This window comes from Phoxinus phoxinus (assembly GCF_949152265.1).
Source record: "Phoxinus phoxinus genome assembly, chromosome: 12".
Classification (NCBI taxonomy): Eukaryota; Metazoa; Chordata; class Actinopteri; order Cypriniformes; family Leuciscidae; genus Phoxinus; species Phoxinus phoxinus.
In genome coordinates this window covers 26,220,986-26,243,256 of record NC_136887.1, presented here as the reverse complement: position 1 = coordinate 26,243,256, position 22,271 = coordinate 26,220,986, and the positions used below count along the sequence as shown (strand labels likewise).

Genomic DNA, 22,271 nt, shown 5'->3' with positions numbered 1-22,271 from the left:
GAAAAGGATGATATATTGAACTTCAAAATTAAATGTAGCCCAATTTTCATCAGGCACCAGCAAACTGCACGAATATACAGGCAGGAACTCACTGGATGATTTGCGGCATCTAAATTATGCTGAGACTTTGTTTTAAGCTGTTTGGTTCTTCTCATGCTACCGTTTGAAATGCAAAGCACATCTCATCTGACTGTGTTTAACTCCGATAACTCCTTTAGGGAGTGGCTGAGAGACTTCTTAAGAACAGACAGATGCAGCATGATAAATGAGAGGGCGCAAAGAGGCCACTGGAAGAGGTTTGTGTCATTTGCCATAATGGCTTCATAAAATAACTTATTTGTAATCTTATGCTTCAGTAAGAATATGAAATGTAAAAGGTGTAACTAAAATAATCTGCCCTTCAAATAATCAGATCCATGAAAAAGCTTCTTTCCTGTGTTGATATATCTTGTTGAAACACATTCAACATATTCAGTCTTTGAGCCAATAGTTACATTACAGTCACAAACTATAATTTCATAAACTTGCTTGTCAGTTGCCTACATAAAACACTACCGTTCAAAAGTTTGGGGACAGTAAGATTTTATTTTTCTAATTAAAATTAAACTTTTATTCAGGAAGAATACATTAATCAAAGGTGACAATAAAGACATTTATAATGTTACAAAAGTTTTGTGTTTCAAATAAATGCTGTTTTTTTCAACTTTCTATTCATCCAAGAATCCTGAAAAAAAAGAATCTCATTAAAAAAAAATTTGAATCAATATTTCACAATATCGCTGTTTTGACACTACGTTTGATAAAAAAAAATACAACATTAACATAAAAAAAAATCTTAATGGCCCCAAACGTTTGAACGGAAGTGTATATTCTTGCTAGTAATTAAAAGTAAATAAATTTGAAAAAAAATGAATCTTGAAAATTCATATTCACCAAAGTCAATTTAGTAGCCAAATTATATTTGATATAAATCATTCAATTATTTAAATAAAATGATTCTTAAGCTGCTATGACTTAAGGTACTATATGTAGTTTTCAGCGGCATCTAGCCGTGATGTTTCAGATTGCAACCAATACGTTTACAAGCGAGTGCTCGTGCGCATGCTTTCTTTTGTTTTGTTTTATTATGTGGAGTTTGTGTTGGAGTCTGTGTTGTGCTAGTCGTTTTCTAGTATTAGCAGACTCCATGTCATAAAGTTGCAGTGTCGTCGCTGTTGAGTGCAAAGTCAGTAGACGAGGCGAGACGCTTGGGAGCGCACATGCAGGTCTCAGTCACGTCACTGGATTTCGCGGCAAATCCGACCCGGACATCACATAGAAATGGGAATACTTGCTTTCAGTGATAATAGCAAAACCCGCCAAGTGGATCATTTTATTGTGAGATTACAACCCCTTCACACACAGGTAATACATTTTTTATTCATTTTAGTAGAAAAACTCCATACAGCACCTTTAAAACTGTGACGAACTGCTCTGAGACACGCAGGTTGAGGATCCAAATGTAGGCTAGTTTATTTTGAAAGGGTAATCCAAAGTACAGGCAAAAAGGTTAATCCAAGACACGGGCAAATATCAGAAACCAAGAACACGGGATCAACAGAGAGAATGCTTGGAATAGTGTAACACTAAACAAGACTTCGCAGGGAATGACAGGAAGAACCAGGCTTATATAGGGCGGATGCGACGCTTCAGGGGACCAAGGCGGCCATCTTGTCTGAAGACACAGGTGTAGAGTCGGCCATCTTGTCTGAAGAACCAGGCTTATATAGGGTGAGTAAACAAGATGATGACGCACAGGTGAATGTGATCATGGCTGATTAGTCTTGGTAAAGGATTATGGGGAATGGAGTCTGTGGATGTGTGGTGGTTGTCCGGGTTGGAGTACACTCTAATAGTAATTCCGGGCACTCTCACTGGTGATTGAAAAAAAATACGTAATGACATAACAAATTTTAATGTATTTTTCATTCTTATTTTTCATTCTTATTTTTCTGTATTCTATATTTTGTTTTCTAAATATTCCACCTACTTATGCTTTGTGCTATATTCATTTGCCAATAAATTAATGAAAGTATAAATATATTCGGCTGCATGTGTTATTGGGGGAGAAGTATTTTCATTTTGCACAAGTATGACTTCAAATGTAAATGATAAAAACAAGCCACAAATCTTTAACATAAAAAATTATTTGAAAAAATCTTTGCTATATTTGACATTTTTATTTCTTGTAAAAATGTTCACTTAAAAAGGCCTTTTCTCTAGTACAGAAAATGTATCGCATTTTCATCAACTGTGGCACAAGGAGTCGGCCTAGCACTCAGGCACACAATGCGGCTCGGCCCACTTCTGCAGTGCTGTAGTAGTCACACAGCAGCTGCAATGCTTCCTGCAGCCCCCACTGGAGGGCGGATGGGTGCAAAAATGCCAGCCAATGACAGTTGAGCTCCATTTCCCCTCATGCTCAAGCACAGCAGGTGTTAGCATGCAGACCGAGCGCAATCTTCTGAGTGGCATGAAACTGCAGTGCATTAAGAAGCTCTGAGATCCATTGCAAACCACAGTAGATAATTACATAGAAAAAGTCTCTCCATCTTGCTGACAAGCAATCATAAAAGATTTACCAGAACTTCTAGCTCGTGAAACCTTTCAGAGCAAATCAATGTACCTCTCAAGTTATAGGCTATGCACTTGCTGTCTCAACTAACAAACATACCATTTTTAAAGAGAATGTTCAACCAAAACTGAAAATTCTGTCATCAAGTCAAACCTATATGAAACCTATATTTAGGGTCCAATTCTCACTATTAAAGTGCATATTAGGATATTGGCAAAGCACATACTGTATCAATGACTTATGCATGACCTTATTCTATATCCCTTAAATGTTACAACTACCTTACTAACTTTTAATAATCAGCAGTAATTGAAATTTATTGAGGCAAAAGTTGTAGTTAATAGTGAGAATTGTACCCTAATCTAAAGTGTGACCGATTCTTTCTACTGTGGAACTTTTTTTTTTTTTTTGTCCATACAATGAAAGCCAAAGTAGTTTTGGACTTATACCGGTTTAAAACAACATGAGTGTGAGTAAAGGAAAGCTTTTTTTCTTTACACCCAAAGGTCACAAAGACATGCATACTTTTGGTCTATGAGTCAATGCTATTCATTGTCAAAAAGAGACAAATCTATGGCATGATAAATTATTTAAAAAGACTATCAGTTTCTTCATGGTCGGTTTTCTCAGTAACCATGGCAAGGCCACATGCATTATTAACATGTACAGGAACACTGGTGGTGAAGCTGACGGTAACTCACAGATCTGCCTCTTTCCAGGTCTGCTCGCTGTGCCTGGGCTCCAGGGGACATCATGGAGCAATACCGGGGCTAATTATATTCATCCACCCATGAATCCGAGGGATTAAAATGGCTTTTTCTTTTTGGACCATGTAAGTCGACGCAATGGAGGAGGCTTTGTTGACACCGGAGGAGGGAAAGAGGCAGAAGAGGGTGAGATTCCGGGTGGCCTCAGGGAACAGCGGGCGGGTTTTGAAAGAGATGTTTAAGGATGAAGGGCCATCGGATTCCCTGGATTCAGACTGCACCAGCTGCTCCGAGGCAGACCGGGCCAGCACTCCATCCACCAGCGGGGAGGCGAACGGACACTTGTGTGGATTCTTGGGCTCGGAGCTGGATGACAGCGGAAGTGAGCCCGATGACTTGCTGATGTTCGCAGGGGGAAGAGACAAAGTGTTGGGTACCAAACGAGTGAATATCCTCAGTAAAAATGGAACGGTTCGAGGAGTCAAGCACAAAGTCAGTGCTGGCCAAATACGCTTTAATAACTTGGCTAAAAACAATGGGGTAAGTCATAGAGGGTCAGCTTTCTCAAGCATCTCTAAAATCTTTAATCCCCTGACTGTGGACGTCAATGCACATTAAACGGCTATACCATTATCAGACTATTGACAGCTGCTCAAAAGCTTTCAATTGTTTCTTGTGTCCTTAACAGGGTCAGAACCTCTTTCCTCAGCCGCTATTGGTTACAGAGCATGTTCCCTTCTCTCAGGTTTTGGCCAGACAAGCAAGCTGTCCCACTGAGCAAGATCACTGTACGATTAAAGATTAATGATGCATTTCTTTAAGTGTTTTTGGCTAAGTTAATCATCTTAATGTATTCTCTGGACATATGCTTTGTTGTTAAGCACTAAAACAGTTGCTGAAAGCTTAAGTCTGAAATCTGTAATTCTATATCATTTTTAATCGGGGGTAAACAGGGATTAAATGGACTTTCATAAACCCAATGAAAACTACAGTACATATACCCCCAGTTTCACAGACAAGGCATGTTTAGTCCCAGACTAAAATGCATGTTTGAGCTGTTTTAACTGAAAGCAATTTGCACAGACGCATCTTTATGCACAGTGCTTGTCTTTTCTCAAGATAAACACCACCAGTGCTACTTTTTTCTAAGGCACGTTTATAAAAGGTACTTAAATGTCCTAATTAAAGCACTGGTAAGATCATTTAGTTTCTTTACTTTTAATGAAGAGGATTGTGTGTTGAGCGTCTGCGACTTACTTTCAGTTTTATTTGTACGGTGGCTTGATGAAAAGATGAAAAGTCATATCAGGCTACAACACGTCATAAAGCCTATAGCACGCTTTATTTTTAACATTGTTGGGAGGAGTAAAATTTGTGGTTTCAACAACCAGATGCATTTAGACTTGTTTAGTTTTGTCTAGAATGCATCTCAGATCTCAGACTCAGTCTCTAAATCCGCCTCAAATGCGTTTTGGAGGGCATTTAGCCTACACCAGGGCCCATATGTATAAAACTTCACAGAAATGCTCGTAAGAATAGTCTTAAGTGTCAAAAAATTCTTAGTAAAAAGTAGGAATTGTCTACGACTAGGAGACGTTTATAAAGCAGCTAAAAGCAACTTTCAGCAAAGTCTCTAGACTGATTCTTAAGCGCTGACTGAAGTGGCTTAATTCATTAGTTTAATTATACAGGGAAGAAGTTTAATTCATTGTGAGCTTCTGTCATGAATGTGTGGTTTGCCCCTGTCTCTTTATCTTGTGTTTTGTTCAGCACTTTGGTCAGCCATGTTTGCCTTTTTTTAAATGTGCTATATAAATAAATACAAACTTGAAGTGGCAGTTAAGTGTTGTCAACCAATGATTTCAACCCAAAATGGCCGCCCTCAACCTCTGAATCATCCAATATTGAGCCTGCAGAGGTGAAGTCACAGCAGCATGACATTTAATATTTTCACCTAATATTTTACTTGATAAAATCCTTTAATTAAGACACTGAAACATTTATTTTGATATTTACTTTTATTTTTAAAAAATGGATTTGCATTGTGCAAAATTATCCCAAATTAAGTGTTGATGCTACATAATCCTTTTATATTGATATGTCTCCTCATTTATAGTTAGAGCAATGATGCGAACATGAGCCCCATCAGCGGCTCCAACAACTCCAGGGAAATGTGCAATCCTCATAAAAGTGGCTTGCTTTCACCGCATGGTTTGAAGATCATTTGGAAAGTCAATGAACTGCCATACAGACAACAGTGGCCAAAAGTGTTGACGAGCTATACAAATATTGACATCTTCACCCTTTATCCAAATATTATTCAAAATATGTTAAAGATTTTCCAAGCATACTGCGTTTTATTGTGATAATGCAATGCAACATGCAAAATCATGCTAGGAAATTATGAGCACATGCGAAAACAAGAGAGAACCAGTGAAATATGAATAACTTATGTTGCTGCCAAATGCATTATTTTTCCTGTGAGATTTTTTTTCCGTAAAACCTGCAGCTGTAGTTTGCCTTTTTTGCCGAATAATCTGGTCAGATAACCTTTACTTAGATTAATGTTTTGTTCTTCCGTCGTATTTAAAAATATTAAAATAAAATAATTTTTTTTTTTTTTTTTGCATTTTTAGTGTGGTTAGTGCCACATTAGTGCTATTTAAACCCCTGGGGCTGTATAAAGCCACTCAGAGTAACATTTTTGTTTTAAGTGTGTCAAAATTCTAAGAATATAAAGGCTGATTCAGTGGTTGAGGGCGGCCATTTTGTGTTGATGTCATTGTAGTCCTTAGTTTGCAACACTTAAGTGCCACCTCAGTCAGCACTTAACCCGTCTTAGACTTTGCTGAAAGTTGCTTTTAGCTTCTTAATAAAAGTCTCTTTCTCTTAGACAAGTCCATTCCTGAGAAGTTTTATACATACGGGCCCTGGTCATTTCATGTGTAAACAGGCCCTAAGTGTCCTGTCCAAATGCATAGGAGACACTGTATTTTCTTCTCCTGCAACACTTAATCGTTGTTTATCAAAGCAGCTAAAGCATGCACATCACCACCTTTGTCTGATATAGTGAAATGTGTAAATGATTTAAGAGCTGCTATTTGATGTCAGATAAGGATGGTAAAAATCAGAAGTGTGACAATATATTTAATATGCACTGTAGATCAAAGTGCACTATAAATTGCATTACTGCAGGTTTTATTGCCACTTCATGCCTAATCTTAACACATGTTTGCCTTACAATGCTACTGTATTTGCTCTATGCTTGTAATAGAGTTTTTATTGGAATTTGAGAATTTTTCCTCAATAGTAAAAGCTGCTTGTAAGATCACATCCGCCAAACACAACGTTGCACAAGGCAGTGCAGGTCCATCCTCACTTTAAAATGTGTGAAGGTTGAGTCTATTTTTGTTCTTTGCAAAGGAAAAAAAAAAAAAACACTTCACACTTCATGGAAGCTGCTCTTCTAAGAAAGAATGCTGAAGGTCAATCTCAGGAACAGTGACTCACAAAATCAATAGATGCTGTTCAACTGCTGCCTCATGTTACCTGCAAAAAGCGGCTGCAAATCTTGTACACACAATATAGTTTTATTTTACTTTCCAATTGCAGTTAGAACTGCGCTTTAAAGATACTGAGCTATTCTTTTAATTCTGAATGCTTTGTTGCAAATTCCTTTGCGCACTCTTAGAGTCAAGTGAGATGTGATTGATTACTTTAAGAGAGAGAGAGAGAGAGAGAGAGAGAGAGAGAGAGAGAGAGAGAGAGAGAGAGAGAGAGAGAGAGAGACTCTTGTCTAACACCAGACTTCTGTTTTCTTTCTCTCAGCCAGAACTGACTCTAGAGTTCGGGCGAATTGTAATCTACACCACCAGTTTTCGAGTGGTCAGGACTACATTTGAGCGATGCGAGCTGGTCCGAAAGATCTTTCAGAACCACAGGGTGAAGTTCATAGAGAAGAACATCGCTTTAGACTGTGAATACGGAAAGGAACTGGAGACACGCTGCAAACGAGTGGGTGAACCTCCCTCTCTGCCTGTGGTCTTCATTGATGGACACTACCTAGGGGTCAGTGTTCAAACTATTCTTACTGAACATTATCATCATGCTAATGTTTGAAGTCTGAATAATGATTTGCATATGTTTTGTACATCCAGGGTGCAGAGAAAATACTTGCAATGAATGAATTAGGGGAGCTTCAGGATCTCCTCACCAAAATTGAGGTATTGATATTTTACACTAAAATATATGTTCCAAAAGGGACTTTCTGCAGAGAAGAACCATTTTGGGTCAACCGTTTTTAAAATAACCATATCCCCCTTAAAATAAAGGTTATTTATTGGCCTTTGGTTCCATGAAGAACCTCTCCATTCTGCCAAAAGTTATTTAGATTATTAAAATGTTTCTCACACTAAGAAAAAAAATGGTTCTTATAAGAACTGTTCACTGAAAGTTTCTCTGGGGAACCCAGAATTGTTCTTCTATGGCATCTTTGCAGTAACCCCTATAACTTTCTTTTTTTTTTTTTTTACATAAGAAAGACATTGGTTCTAATTGCTCAAGTAAAGCCAAATCTGGTTTATTACCATAGTTTATTCTTTCAAGGAAAACAGAACCACTTAAGAGAGGAAAGGTTTATTATTGCAGGTCATTATATCTCTTGACATATACACTGTAAATATATCAGTGATTAATATTATTTGCATTCAATTTTCTACACGTGCATATATTTAAATACTTTTCTATATACTATTCTCAAACAAAGAGTCAATAATTACAAACACTTTTTAATAAAATAAAATAAAACAGAGCAGCCCAAAATATTAGATAAAGTCAAGCTTGTACTTGTCTTATTTTATAATATATAAATAAAGCATCACTCAGATTTGATCATACAGAGCATCTGCACACAGGGTCCGGTGTTTAATTCAAATTCACTCCCATTTCTCTCTGTCCAATCGTAGAGGGTTCAGCACCCCGACACATGCCAGACGTGTGGGGGATTTGCCTTTGTCCCGTGCCCTATGTGCCATGGCAGCAAAATGTCTGTGTTTCGCAACTGCTTCACCGACTCCTTCAAAGCCCTGAAGTGCACAGCGTGCAACGAGAACGGTCTCCAGCCCTGCTCCAGCTGTTCTCACTGAGGTCCTCTTCAAGTGCCTGCAACCCCTTCCTCCCAACACCATCTCCTCTCCCATAAGCCATGTATAAAACAAGAGATGCAGAAAGAACTGCTATTTGTGAATAAAACATTTTTTTTTTTTTAGAAAACTTAATTTGTGTTTCAGAGTTTTTACCATATTTGTTATTTGAGAATGATTATTTATTACAGCATAGGCTTTTTGTCACATGCCAACAGATGTCTGGCAACATTTCTCAATCCAACAGCATGGACGCTGTCTGTCGCTGTAAATAAATATAGCAATTAAGTAAATTAACTACTGGTTCAGAGAGGCATATCATCTTTCTGAGCCATGTGATCCCAGCATGAACCAAAATTCAAAGCATTATCTGGTAAACATCAAAACGAATGATGCTGTTCCCCACTGAGAAAAGATCAGGAGTGACAAAAAAAGGCCACATGATAATAGATATTAGTAATATATACTGTATGTATATATATACATATATATTCGTTTCTTTATTTTCCAGCCAATCAGAGATTTCTAGTTACGTACGGTATATTTAATTATTCAAACTTATGCAGGAATCAAATTGCAAGACATTGAAACAGGATGACCTAATGTCTGTATACGAATATCACTTTTCAGTTCAATTACAGGGCTGATTAAACAAAGCTTCAGATCTATTAATAATTAAAAGAAGTGTAAATCTCAATGATATAAAATAATCACCAATAAATATACTCCAGGCTCGCAGAAATCCTTCATAAACAGCCGGGCTGACATGGAAGTGTGTCTCTGTGCTTTCATAGCCCTGTACAATGCTGCTTGATTCTGGGTCTACAAGGCAGCATTGTAAAGAGGCTCAAAGCTCAGAGTAAACCATCTGTGTGTGATGTCTACTGAGGGTACATAATAAAACCACTGGCTGTCTCTCAAAATCTAGCGAGCAAGAGCAGCATTTTTGGACACCATTGTATGAGCATCATAAGATGGCTCATAATGTGGGTATGATGTCGCTAATGCTGCCTAGGTAACGTTAGACAGCTCGTTAGGTATTCCAGACACAGCCAATGTCACATTAAGGTTAGTCGAATGACAACACTGAAAGATAAAATAACAGATAAATATAGCGTGATGTTTTCATTCATTACTACTGAATTAACAAAGGAGGACCTGGCCATTAAGACAAGTCCGCTAGCGCCCCCTATTGTTGTGTTTGTTTGCTACGACAAACATCAATAACAATAGGAAAATTCACACGAATATCAAATATCGACAGTCGATAAACAATTCAAAAGATGCAAGCGTGCGGAAACGGATAACAGTTAAACTCAAACAATTTAGGATTACTGAAACAATATTCAGGTATTTTAAATAACAATACATGATATAGGCTATACTGTCAGCAAAACACAAATATATCGTGTGTCTATTTTATAAATAAAAAGCGAATTATACATTGGGCGCCATATACAAAATCGGCACATTTCAAAGAACCTCCGCAGAATCAGTGATTTATTTTGATATGATATACAAGCATGTCAACGACAATATGCATTTTTCTCTCTCTACGATTTGTCGAATAAACGTCAATCTGATCAAAAGAAAAACACTATACCTTCACAGACGTGTTTTTACCCTCATCCGATGTTCAGCCGCGGTGTCTCTACCTTTCTTCATGATCACCATCACAGATGCGCCACACGTTTCTCATGTCCCTCTATGTCTGTGTCTCACTGCCTTGTGTGCTTTCTTCCTACATAGAAAGCCGTTTTGGAACCTGAGGGCGCAATCGAGTCAAATGCTCACTATGCTCTCACAAATGTTATCTAGGTGGGCTGCTCACTAAAATTTGACACACAGCCTATGTAACGTCTCTGCTGCTTAGATGCATCCTCACCGCAAACTGAAATCACGGTTGCCATTGACCATCTATGATGCTACATTTGAGGTGTGCAAATCAATATGGTTCCATTATTTTCAGAAACGCCTATGTAATTGAAGATTACAGTGCCAATGTTATTTTAATAAAAAGACAATCAACATATAAGACAGGAATATTGATAAGTCTGCTGGCCAATGACATTGTGATTTTGAAGAGAAATATTAAATTACAGCCTAAATAAATAAAGGATTTTGATTCTATATTCAAATATATATTATGTATTTTAAAATGTAATTAATTCTGTGAAGGAAATCAGATTTTCAGCAGCCATTACTCTAGTTTTCAGCGTCACATAATTCATAAATCCTTCTAAAACTGTGATTTGGTGCTCAAGAAAACCACAATACATTTTTTTTTCAGGATTATTTGATGAACAGAAAGTCCAAAACAAACATCAATTTGAAACAGAAATATTTTTAAACATTATGCATTTAATCTCATTTTGATGAATCCAATGCATCCTTTCTGAACAAAAAAAAATCAATTCCTTTCATAAATAGAAACATCTTACCCCAAACTGGTGCACAATAGTGAAGATTCACAAAAAAGGACAACTATTCAGTGATTTAATAAATTAACTGCAATTTATTAATCAATTTTCTTCAGTAGCTCCAAACAGCTCAAAGATCAAATCAAATAGCACAGTCAAATAAACATATTTAAAATTTATATAGTCTTATAGCCTTTTCCAAAAACAAATTTCAACTTTCTAACCTTGAAGGTGTTCATCCAACCTGCATTAGATATAGAAATGTGTCTGATTGTTCCCTAAGGGGAGCTGAGAAAGTTTCAAAGCTCTGTTCACATCACAATGTTTAAAAACCTTAAACAGGTTAGACTTCAGCACAAGAGAGCACATAACTACCACAACATGTACTGTTTGCATGTGTAATGAGGGAATTTCAATGGGCTGAATGCTTCTTTTTCAGATATTAAAACCAGTGTTGTATTTTCACAGTCAAAAATGATTTAGAATGGAAAAAAATATGGCCCATAGTGTTGACATACTAGGTGACAAATCAACAATGCACACCCAGAATGTATTTGAGTGACTTTAGAAACATGGATCGGTCTTTGCGGATCTTCTACAATGGCTTTCTTCATTCATTCACACAGAATTACAGCGTAGACAATGTCCCAAAAGCAGCATAAGGGCATTAGCACTGTTAGCATAGGGAGGATGTGAAGATCAGAGGAGTCTTCATCAGAGATGCCTGAGGTGGGCGATAGATCCCAATTTGATTCTATAGTTCTGTCATTACTGATAAATATGAATATAATATATCAATATAGTTTAGAATACACATTTTGTTTTTAAATCTGTTATTAGTACAATTTAAATCTTTTTTTAAATACGGTAAATGGAAATTACAAAATAATCTAAAGTTTTTTAAACTGTTTAAACTGATTTTTTTCCTTCTTCAGTAGATTACAATTACTGTTCATCCTTTTTGTAAATTACTCACAATCAATCAACAAATTAGCTCTTTTCATTTAATGATAATGGGCTGGCATTGCTTGAACATGCCATCATCTTTGCGAATCCAGAAAGCAATAGAATAGACAATTTACCCTTTATTTCTAGAGATATCCTTTTCACCAATAGTTTGGTGTTATGTGAGAAATCTAGTGAAATATGAGTGTTTGCTGCTTTGCTTGCAAAGTGTAAAATGAAACAAGACAGTGGTCCTTTTTATAAATCATGGACATGATTTTTAGGTTCTGGTGGTACGAACTACCATCTAGACCTGTAATCCAATGACTGTTAGACAATCTTTATTGGCCATGTCTCCATCCAGTTGGAGTTCTCTTTGTATTGGCTAAGGTGTTGCTATTTTAACAAGCTACTGCAACCATGTACAGGTTAGTGCTTTGGTGATGTGGGATAGGTGTAAGATAAGACCTCAGCTGCTTTTTGGAGAGAACGGGACGGGAGGTTGCTTGAGATAAGACTAGTTCTTCTTCCACTTTATCCGGATCCCCATATCATGAAATTATAAAATCTCCAGATCCACATGCCGCACTTCAGGATTACGTTGCTGTCGAAGATACAGAGCAGGAGTCAGTCGAGGAAAAATAAAGACAAAAAATAAATAACTTGTTCTAAAATACATTCGATCCATCACATACACTACTACTACTACTGTCCAAAAGTTTGGGGTCAGTAATATTTTTTTGTTGTTGAAAGAAATTAATACTTTTGTTCAACAAGGATCCATTAAATTGATCAAAAGTGACAGTAAAGACATTTACATTGATACAAAAATGCTCCATTTCAAATAAATGTTGTTCTTTTGAACTTTCTATTCTTTTTTTTTTATTTTTTATCATGGTTTCCACAAAAATATTAAGCTGTTTTCAGGGTTGATGATAATAAAGATATTAGAATAATTTCTAAAGGATCATGTGACACTGAAGACTGGAGTAATGATGCTGAAATTCAAACGAAATAATAATTAAAACAATAATTTAATCAAATTGTAATAATATTTCCCAATATTACTGTTTTTACTGTATTATTGAACAAATAAATGCAGCATTACAGACTTCTTTAAAAAAAAAAAAAAACGAACTTTTGAACAGTAGAGTATAAATGCATTCAAAAGCAAAAAGAAAGATCACAAACTCCACATACATTCAGTGTCTGCCAAGACATCATCAATGTACAAAGGCAATTACAGTGACACTTTCTGTGAAACATCAAATCAGATTTTTCTATTCCAAAATGAAACCCTGGAGAGTGAAACTTATTTGAACAGCCGTGGCTAACAGCTGAAGTGGTTTGCTGCTTTACATGTTGCTGGAACTATGGTGCACCATGAGTGTGGCGTCTGCTGAATGTAGTGCTGAAGTTATTCTAACAGCTAACCATACATCATGCATGTGTGATGAGAGTCATGGTGGTCACTATTACTGAAAGAGAGATTTTGGACAATAGTCTCATCAGATACCTTAAGTTCTTTCTCCAGACGGTCCACCTCTGCTCCTAAGGTGTCAATAATGTTCTCCCCGTGCTTCAGCATAAAGTTCTCCAGCTCCTCTGGTGTCTTCACCTGCTGAATTTCCTGCAGGCCAAACACATACATTTATAAGCACACATGATTGTACAATTGATGTGCAGAGGTCCCAAAATAGATTCTTAAACAAAAAACTACCATACATTTTTAAAACTGCTTTAACTGTAGCTTGTACATAGATAGACCTCAAACAAACACTACAGTCACGTCAGAGATGATCTGCATCAGATCAGAAGCCTTGTCTCTCAGCACGTACGTTCAGGATCTGTTCAATGTCTTGCTTCTCCAGGTATGAGCGTGTCACCACCCGCCCATCAAAGTCCACCTCTGCCTTGAAGCGCACTTTGCTCAGCCCCATATCTGTGGCTTTGACATCATGAATTGCCCTGGAGACAAAATGACCTGCAGTGAGGACATCAAATCTAATTTCATCAAAGCAAGAACGTACACTGATGCAAATCTGCACAAGCAAGCTTATATTTGAGAATGTCATGCTTGCCTGAATTTGAAAAGCATTTGAAGCAGGTTGCTTCTACGTTAAAGTCATTTTTGAATGGAATAATGCAGTGTTCATTATAAATTATTCATTTGTGCACATCATTATTTTTTAAAATTCATGTTGTAATCTTTAATCAAAATAACTTCCTCGCCCACATGCAGAGACATCACTTTTCTTCTAAAAAACGTTTCCTGACACGAAGCTGGGACAACCTGTCATTCACACGAGGACTGCAATTCCTGATGGACAAAATCAAGTCCCGCCCCACTTTTTTCTAGTTCGAAAAGCCGTTTCAAGTGAATAAACGTCACAATAGTAAACAAAAGACTATTGCAGCTTCCATTTCATGGCGAATTGAAAGTATTGTTATGATCTGTAAGATGGCAGCTTGTTTGCTGATGAAGCTCTTCTCCTGCAGACTGCAGGTACACAGAGGACACATGCAGGACTGACCTGACAACAGGGTCGTTTTCCAATAACTCTGTGAGCTTCTGCACATGCTCAGCCTTGATAGAGCGGCCCAGCAGAGCCTCTGTGTTAGTGTAAATGAGGAACGCAGACACTGTTCCTAACAGGGTGCCCACACCCAAAGAACCAAGACTGTCATAGTAGGGGCTACCTATGTAGAGGGAGAAAGAGACAGAAGACATACAGGTAATAATGAAACAGTGGCAAATATGGACATGAGCTGCATTACAAGTCATGCACTATCCGTCAGAAAATAGAATGTGAGACTAGTATTAGTAAAACCCAAAGTGCTGATGACATAGTGTCAAAGTAATATAGCATATACTATGAATAAGATATTACCCACAGACCATTGCATTATGGAAAAGTTGGAATTTGTTTACACATTTTTAAACTGTGTATAAGCTGCAATGGCAACAGCAGATTTTTACAATTATGAACTATAATGAATCTTGAGGTAATCCATTTGGCTAGATACTAACATTGACACATTAACTGTCATCCTATCGTACGACTTTCTCAAAATTATGTAGCATCAACAGCAAAGTAATTTATTTAGTATGCAGAAGTACACTACCATTCAAAAGTTTTTTGGTTTGTTTGAAAGAAACTGATACTTTACTCAGCAAGGACACAGTAAATTGATCAAAAGTGTCAGTAAAGAATTTTTTTTTATTTCAAATAAATGCTGTTCTTTTGAACTTTCTATTCATCAAAGAGTTCTGGGGGGGAAAGTATCATGGTTTCCACAAAAAAAAATCAGTACAACAGTTTAAATTTCAAATTCAGCTTTGCATCACAGGAATAAATTAAATGTATGATTTTTCTCAATTTAACAGCATTTACTGTATTTTTGATAAAATAAATATTGATTCGGCATTCATAAGAGACTCTTATTATAAAAAAAGAAAGAAAAGTAAAGTAAAAGATCTCAAACCTTTGACCTATAGTAAATGTGAAATGGGATGCATTAGTCTTTAACAGCACAATAGAGACCTCTAGTGGTAGAAACGAAAGTGCTATTTTTCTTTTAACCCTTTATGACCTGCCATAGAACAATTCCGCCAGATTATATCTTAGTATTTTTACATGCTGTGCTGTCATTCTTTAGAGCATTTTCATATGCTATACATCAAAACAATCCCTACACCCCCAATTTGAAGGCTATCTTTGTAATAAATCAATAGAAACTAGATAAAAAGCTGAAAAGTGCAATAAACCAAAAAAAATTATTAATTTTTTTTAATTTTTTCTACATATTTTATTAAATACAGAAATATCGCAAATGTCAACCTCAAACTTGTCAATGTAAAAAATGAGCATAAAACACTTTAAAACTACACACAATTGATTTGAACTGTTTACATAAATTAGTTTGTAAGATACACTCATTCATCGGGCGCAAGTAGCAGCTAGTGTGCCAAAACCTCCGCGTCCGTGTACTTCTCTAGTCGTGCAGGCATGACGTTGCGCGTGCGTGTGTGTGAGAATGTGCTTGCATTTGTAAATGTGCGTTTGTATGTATGTGTAAAAGAGTAATAAATGATAAAATGACGAAGCAATGATAAAAAAGACAATAACGAAAGTAAATCGCATCAGAGTAGCTATCAGGTAGCAATGGGAGTCAAATGTCGCATCTTGTGACGTCACAACATGCGACACACTCTGGGGTCATAGTGCATGAACGTGTATGAGCGTATGGGAAGACGTGACTGACGATCGCAGATCTATAGAACATGTGTGCAAAGGACATGCAATGCGTTTTAGTGTTTTTATTTAAAAACGCATATTATGCTATTTGTGCAGACTCATTAGAGGGTGAAAACAGCGCAACAGGAGCATGTTGGAGGCTCGATCGGAACGTGTAACGTCTCTGGTTTTGTGTGCAAAAATAATTATTGAGCTAGCCATTTGGTTTCAGTTTCTATCGGCTCTTAAACAGAGACACGCAAACGGGAGCGCCGACGCTCCCGTCGGTCTTAAAGGGTTAAAGTTCTGCTACGTAAAATAAGACTTCTGTTAGTTTCATGGTTGATTAAACTTCAATAACATACTGTAGTAAAGCACCAGATAATAAAATGAGCTGAAACTGCCATCAGGGCTGTTCTCAAGCATGAAAGGAGGTTTACTGAATAGAGTATTTTCCAGATCTTTACACACATTTCCCACAAAGCCATGAAAACCACAGGGCAAGAGGAACTAGCTTCTGTGCAGCCGTAGATGTTGACTGTGAGAGTACAGTAGTGCGTTTAGAGAGGTGGATTTACAAAGCTTAAAAAGAACATCAACTGCTCTTACAAGGTTATAAAGCTCAATCCCATACGCTTATTAAACTTGACCCTGTGGCCGAGACCATAGAAAAAGGAAAGAATGAGTTAGCATGAAACATGGGGGTCTGGTACGATGACGCTTACTTTCCTGAATTCAAAAGTGACGTATTATTCTTCAGTAAATGTTTTACCTGTAAGAGACGTGAGTCCCATACATCCAGCTGCCAGCGTCACTCCGATCACAGCGGCAGCGTCCTCCAACAGGACCACGTTAGTGCTGGGGTCTCGACTTTGCATCACTGTGGTCCACAAACAAACAAAAACTATCAAACTGATCATCTCCAAACTGTGTCAAAGCTATAAAAGTCAATTAATATCCAAGGCTAACGGAAGACTTAACTAAAGGTACATACCGTACTCATAAAAGGACAAGCTTTGTTTACGTGCGCTCTTCTTGATCTCATTAATGGCCACTAATAGTGTAGCTTTATGGGAAATCAGCAGATAGATGATATTAGTGACATTCAAACCTTTGTGAATGCTAAGGAAAATATGCAAGAAGAACCACATCTCACCTCCTTCAGACACCAGAGATCCTGCTAAAATACAGTATGCCTGCAAAAGAATTCAGAATATATTGCTGATTTTACCGTTTTTAATCAAATAAATGCATTACAAGTTCTAACCGAATGCTACTAACCCATAGCAGTGATTCTATTGGCTGTGGGTGCAGGAGTCCCATAATGCCGTGATACCAGGACAAGCCAGCACCCATCATGAAGATGCCCACTCCGCTGATGAGGGAGGCGATGTAACGCATGTTGGAGAAGCCGTACCTTTATTAAGAAAGGACAGTAGGCTTAGACATGAACAGTGGATATGGAGGTCAACATGGAGGGATCAGACTGCATAAGTTGTACATACGGATGGATGGCATCTGGGTTCCGGATAGATTGACTGATGCCTATTGCAAGAAGAGCCTGTGAGAGATTTAAGAGTTTAAGACATTAATTAAAAGAAGGAACATGTATATGTCTCATAATCCTTTGTAACAATGTCATGGAGGTCAAAGGTGATAAGACGAACAAGAATTCCACCTCACCTGATTGCAGGTATCAGCCAGCGAGTGGATGGCTTCTGAAAACATACTGGCAGATCCTGTATAAACCCATGCCAACAGCTTGAAGAAAAAATTCAGTCCATTTCTGCAGATTACAAAAGTGAAATTAGACATTTAGATCTCCACTTGATGCAGGCATTCAAAAGTTTATTCATGCATTAAACCGATCAAAAGTGACAGACTTTTACACTGTTACAAACATGTCCTACCGGTAATTCAAATAAACACTGATCTTTCAAACTTTCTATTCATCAAAGAAATGTGTTTTTTTAAAAAAAATCAGTTTCCACAAAAATATTAAGCAGCACAACTGTATTCAACATAATAATAATAGTTGTATTAATAAATAAAATATGTAGCAAATCAGCATATTATAATGATTTCTGAAGCATCATGTGACATTGGAGACTGGAGTAATGATGTTGAAAATTATCATCACAGGAATAAATTACAACTTAAAATATATTAAAGTCAAAAACAGTTCTTCCCAATATTACTATTTTTTTCTGTATCAAATAAATGGTTACCACGGTCACATCACCTTTCCTTTTAGAGACACTTTTTAATAATTTGGGGGAATTGAGGATACTAATTGCTGCAGTAGATCATAAAAACATTAAACAATATTTTGAATGGTAGTGTACACATAACTTAATTGCATTACAAAGTTCACAGAAAACACTAAAATGGCTGAATGTAACATTCTACAAGCAACACATAATACTTCTTGTATAATGAACTAGACACAGATCTGGTTGTTTGAAAGACAACACAGAGTGTGTTAAACATCATGTGAGAGCACATGCACTATAACTCAATATTCTTAATCTAATAGATATTGAGCATTGGATTGGCTTCTCCTTTATGCATAGAACTCATTCTTTTTCTGCTTCTAGACTGAATGGCCCTGATATTGATGGCGGTGTAACACAAGCTTAAGCTTACATGCATATAGCTACCATCACCACTTTTCCCGGCCCTTCTAGAAATGTTGCTCTCTTCCTAGACCGAGGCTATAGGAGACACACACAATATCAAAAACATAGTTAGCTGAAAGCACAATGTACACACATCATATCCACTGCTTTGAGATTAAATAAGAGCAGCATGACCATACAAGACAAATATATATATAAAAAAAGCACCAAGAAAGGGACAGAAGAATCATGAGGACTGGTTACACCCAGTAAATGGTAACAAAACACAAAAGTTATAGTGACAGGTTTGACCTTGTTCTTACCTTTGTGTTTCCCCAGAAGTCTTTGTATTCCCTCAACAGCTGCTGATTTCTAAATGTGTCTTGAAAGAGAAAGATAAATACAAATGGCTATTAAGTCAGCAGACGACAATGCAAATCATGTAGTGAGAGACGAGAGAATGACATACTTTCTTGGTACTCCTTTTCCACTTCTTTCCTGAGATTCCTCTCTCGACTGAGTGCCTCCTGACTTCCCCATACATCCAGCGCTCTAAATAAGAAAACCAAAAATATGCATATTGATCTCTCTACGTATGATTTTTAGATACATGCACCTGATGCCCAATAGAATATAAATTATCGGTAAAAAAGTTTGGGGTCAGTACGACTTTTCACTGATGAGTCTCTTATGCTCATCAAGGCTGCAATTATTTGATCAAAATACAGTAAAAACAGTAATATTGTGAAATCTTATTACAATTTAAAATAATTTTTATTTTATTTTATTATATACTAAAATGTAATTTATTCCTGTTATGGCAAAACTGAATTTTCAGCATCATTACTCCAGTCTTCAGTGTCACATGATCCTTCAGAAATCATTCTAATATGCTAATTTGGTACTCAAGAAATATTTTTTATTAGCATCAACGCTGAAAAACAGCTGTGTTGCTGAATATTGTTGTGGAAACCGTGAAATGAATTTTTTCAAAAGTCCAAAAGAACAGCATTTATTTGAAATAGATTAGCATTGTCTTTGCTGAATAGAAGTATTAATTACTTCAAAAAAATCTTAATGACCCCAAACTTTTGAATGGTAGTGTAAGATAGTTGTACAAACTTTGCCTCCACATCTGATCGCAGGAAGACGGTAAAGGCTTCTGTGTCATCATGGGGACTACGTCGGCGGATTTTCCTAAGCTGCTCAAGGTCACTTTGAACACACACACAAAAAAGCATAGACTCACATGTAAACATGGTGGAAGGGCAGCAAACTGCAAACTACAAAAGTCCCACTTGATAAAGGTACCTGGGTTTGAGGCAGAACTCGTTCATTGCTCTAACCGCGGTGATGAAATTATTCTGGGTGTATTTGATGCCATATTCCCTTTTTTTCAGGACAGCCCGTACTGAAAACACAAGAAACATACAGTAATAGTTAAAATAAATACAATAATGATTTACATTCTGATTGATTTTCTGTGAATAAAACAAGACTGAACTACCTTTCACTTGAATGCTCTCCGCTTTCGTCAGACCTAGAGGTTTGGAATCTCAAATGCAAAAAAGAAAAACAAATTAATAAAAACAGTTATGATCAATCATTATTACCACACATATATTACATTCCCTTACCAGAGCTAACTTTAGCACCTACAAAGGGCAAAGACAATACCAGATAAATTAGCAGAGGTCTAAAAACAACAACAACACACACACACACGTATATGTATATATGTATATATATATATATATATATATATATATATATATATATATATATATATATATATATATACAACTTATATTGTTCTAGAAGTATAAATTATCTAATTTTACACCATTCAAATGCCTATGAACAAACAGACAATGCAGAATCATATGGGCTCATTACCAGCTATTTTTGCAGAGGGCTGTGCAGCTGGTGCTTTCTCAGTGGGTTTTGGCTCTACAGGGCCTGCTGGAGATCCGTCTTTACCACTGCTTGATGTGGAACAGTTCTGGACCTGTGTCCATGTTAAGGAAGTGACTCTAGAATCGGGGAAGCTAAACCAGAGTTTGTGCACCCCTCCTCCACTTTGCCAACCTATTGAGAATCACAGTTGTGTGTTCACAACAATATCTGACTCTAGTCAAGGATCATTGCATCTAATTTAAACCAATGTTAAATGAGAAGATACGAAACACAGAATGAAAAAAATACACACAAGTTACAACACCTTACTTACCAAAACATGGCTTAGCTATTTTGAAGGGTCTCTGAGACAGAGGGGCTCGTTGTTGCAGGTAGACCCGGCAGAGGACTTTCCATGGTCTATGGGCCAGGCAGGGGAACATCCTGTCTGTGGCAAGTCCAGAAGACACACACACTAAATCCTGCTGGACATTTACATTATATTATGTTAGTAAATTAATGTCCCTGAATCTGAATGCATGTACAACAATGAAGCATATCAATGGTAAAAGGAGTGTGCCCTGGTCTAAAAACATCAGATTAAGCCAATTAGAGCAACATGACCATATGTACAACCACATGACATTTGTCAGATCTCTATGCACAAAATGCAACACATTACACTGGATATTAAAATAACTTGCTGAAATGAACGTTGTCCTTAATCATAGTGACATCTATCTATCTATCTATCTATCTATCTATCTATCTATCTATCTATCTATCAATAAACACTAAATGAGCTAAATGTGACGGAGGGATCCAAGAGAACCGCTCTGAACAGTTACATATATACAATTTCAATTCAGTAAAAGTTAGTGGTAGTATAAACACTTAAAAGTATAAACAGTATAAACACTTACATGCTTTATTAGATCAGCATAAGCTTAGAATTAACGTTACGTTAACGTTACCCCCCAATGATGATATCAGTAACGTTAACGTTAAGTTAGGTACCCGGCTAGATATCCCGTCCCTGAGTCAAGCAGCAGATGTCTAAACGTGTGCGACTACTTTCATTTCTATCAGATTAAGTGAAGACTGCCGCTCAGTAAACAACACACACTGCTAACTGAATCTGACTGCAGCCGGTGTCTTTCAGTTAGCCTAGCCTGACAGCTAAGTTAACGTTACAGCTTAGCAAGATGCTAGTTGTATTTACATACATATTACACACAGACGCGGAAATAAATGACACTCCGTTAGGTATGCTTTACCTTTATGAAGCTCAGTCCATTATTGATTTGTGATGTTCGGTTAACTCAACACAGTCCATAACGAAAAGCAACAGCACAACACTGAAAGCAGTGACGACGGAGAACTCGCGAGATCCTGAGTGATTGAACGAGAGAGCGTTATTTCCACTGTGTCCAGTGGGGGAGCTCCTCATTGGAGCACGGCTGTCAAGAAATTCAAAACTATATATCTTTATTGGTTCAAAATTGGTCACGTTCTATTAAAATATTAAGCCGCACAACTGTTTCCACCATTAATAAAAACTGAGTATCAAATCATAATAGAATGATTTCTGAAAGATCATGTGACACTGAAGACTGGAGTAATGGCAGATGAAAATTCAGCTCTGCATAAATTATACTTTAAAGTATATTAAAATAGAACATTACTTAAAAA

General features: G+C 36.9%; 2 protein-coding genes across 7 annotated transcripts; one reads left to right on the top strand and one right to left on the bottom strand.

The window, feature by feature from the left end:
• Positions 1-1,647: 1,647 nt before the first annotated feature.
• Positions 1,648-8,465, top strand: grxcr1a (glutaredoxin and cysteine rich domain containing 1 a; the record flags this gene model as incomplete). Its single annotated transcript, XM_079630673.1, has 5 exons — positions 1,648-1,770; positions 3,334-3,861; positions 7,150-7,389; positions 7,479-7,544; positions 8,286-8,465. The coding sequence occupies exons 2-5, from the start codon at positions 3,460-3,462 to the stop codon at positions 8,463-8,465; spliced, it is 888 nt and encodes a 295-aa protein (XP_079486799.1). The 5' UTR covers positions 1,648-1,770; positions 3,334-3,459.
• A 2,492-nt stretch (positions 8,466-10,957) lies between these two features.
• Positions 10,958-22,035, bottom strand: slc30a9 (solute carrier family 30 member 9). 6 transcript variants are annotated; one of them, XM_079630321.1, is made up of 20 exons: positions 21,857-21,985; positions 20,914-21,064; positions 20,580-20,771; positions 20,321-20,338; positions 20,191-20,238; positions 19,995-20,094; positions 19,806-19,898; positions 19,153-19,235; positions 19,007-19,065; positions 18,712-18,779; positions 17,749-17,851; positions 17,571-17,626; positions 17,347-17,482; positions 17,222-17,261; positions 17,060-17,131; positions 16,838-16,945; positions 14,362-14,527; positions 13,666-13,795; positions 13,344-13,457; positions 10,958-12,431 (listed from the first exon to the last, which is right to left on the bottom strand). In XM_079630321.1, exons 2-20 carry the CDS (start codon positions 21,020-21,022, stop codon positions 12,387-12,389), a joined length of 1,740 nt encoding a protein of 579 aa, XP_079486447.1. In that variant the 5' UTR covers positions 21,023-21,064; positions 21,857-21,985; the 3' UTR covers positions 10,958-12,386. The 6 variants fall into 6 exon arrangements, with proteins under 6 accessions (XP_079486447.1, XP_079486448.1, XP_079486449.1 ...); XM_079630322.1 differs by having other exon boundaries at positions 20,914-21,061; positions 21,857-21,977; XM_079630323.1 differs by having other exon boundaries at positions 20,914-21,027; positions 21,857-21,977.
• Between the last annotated feature and the right edge of the window lie 236 nt (positions 22,036-22,271).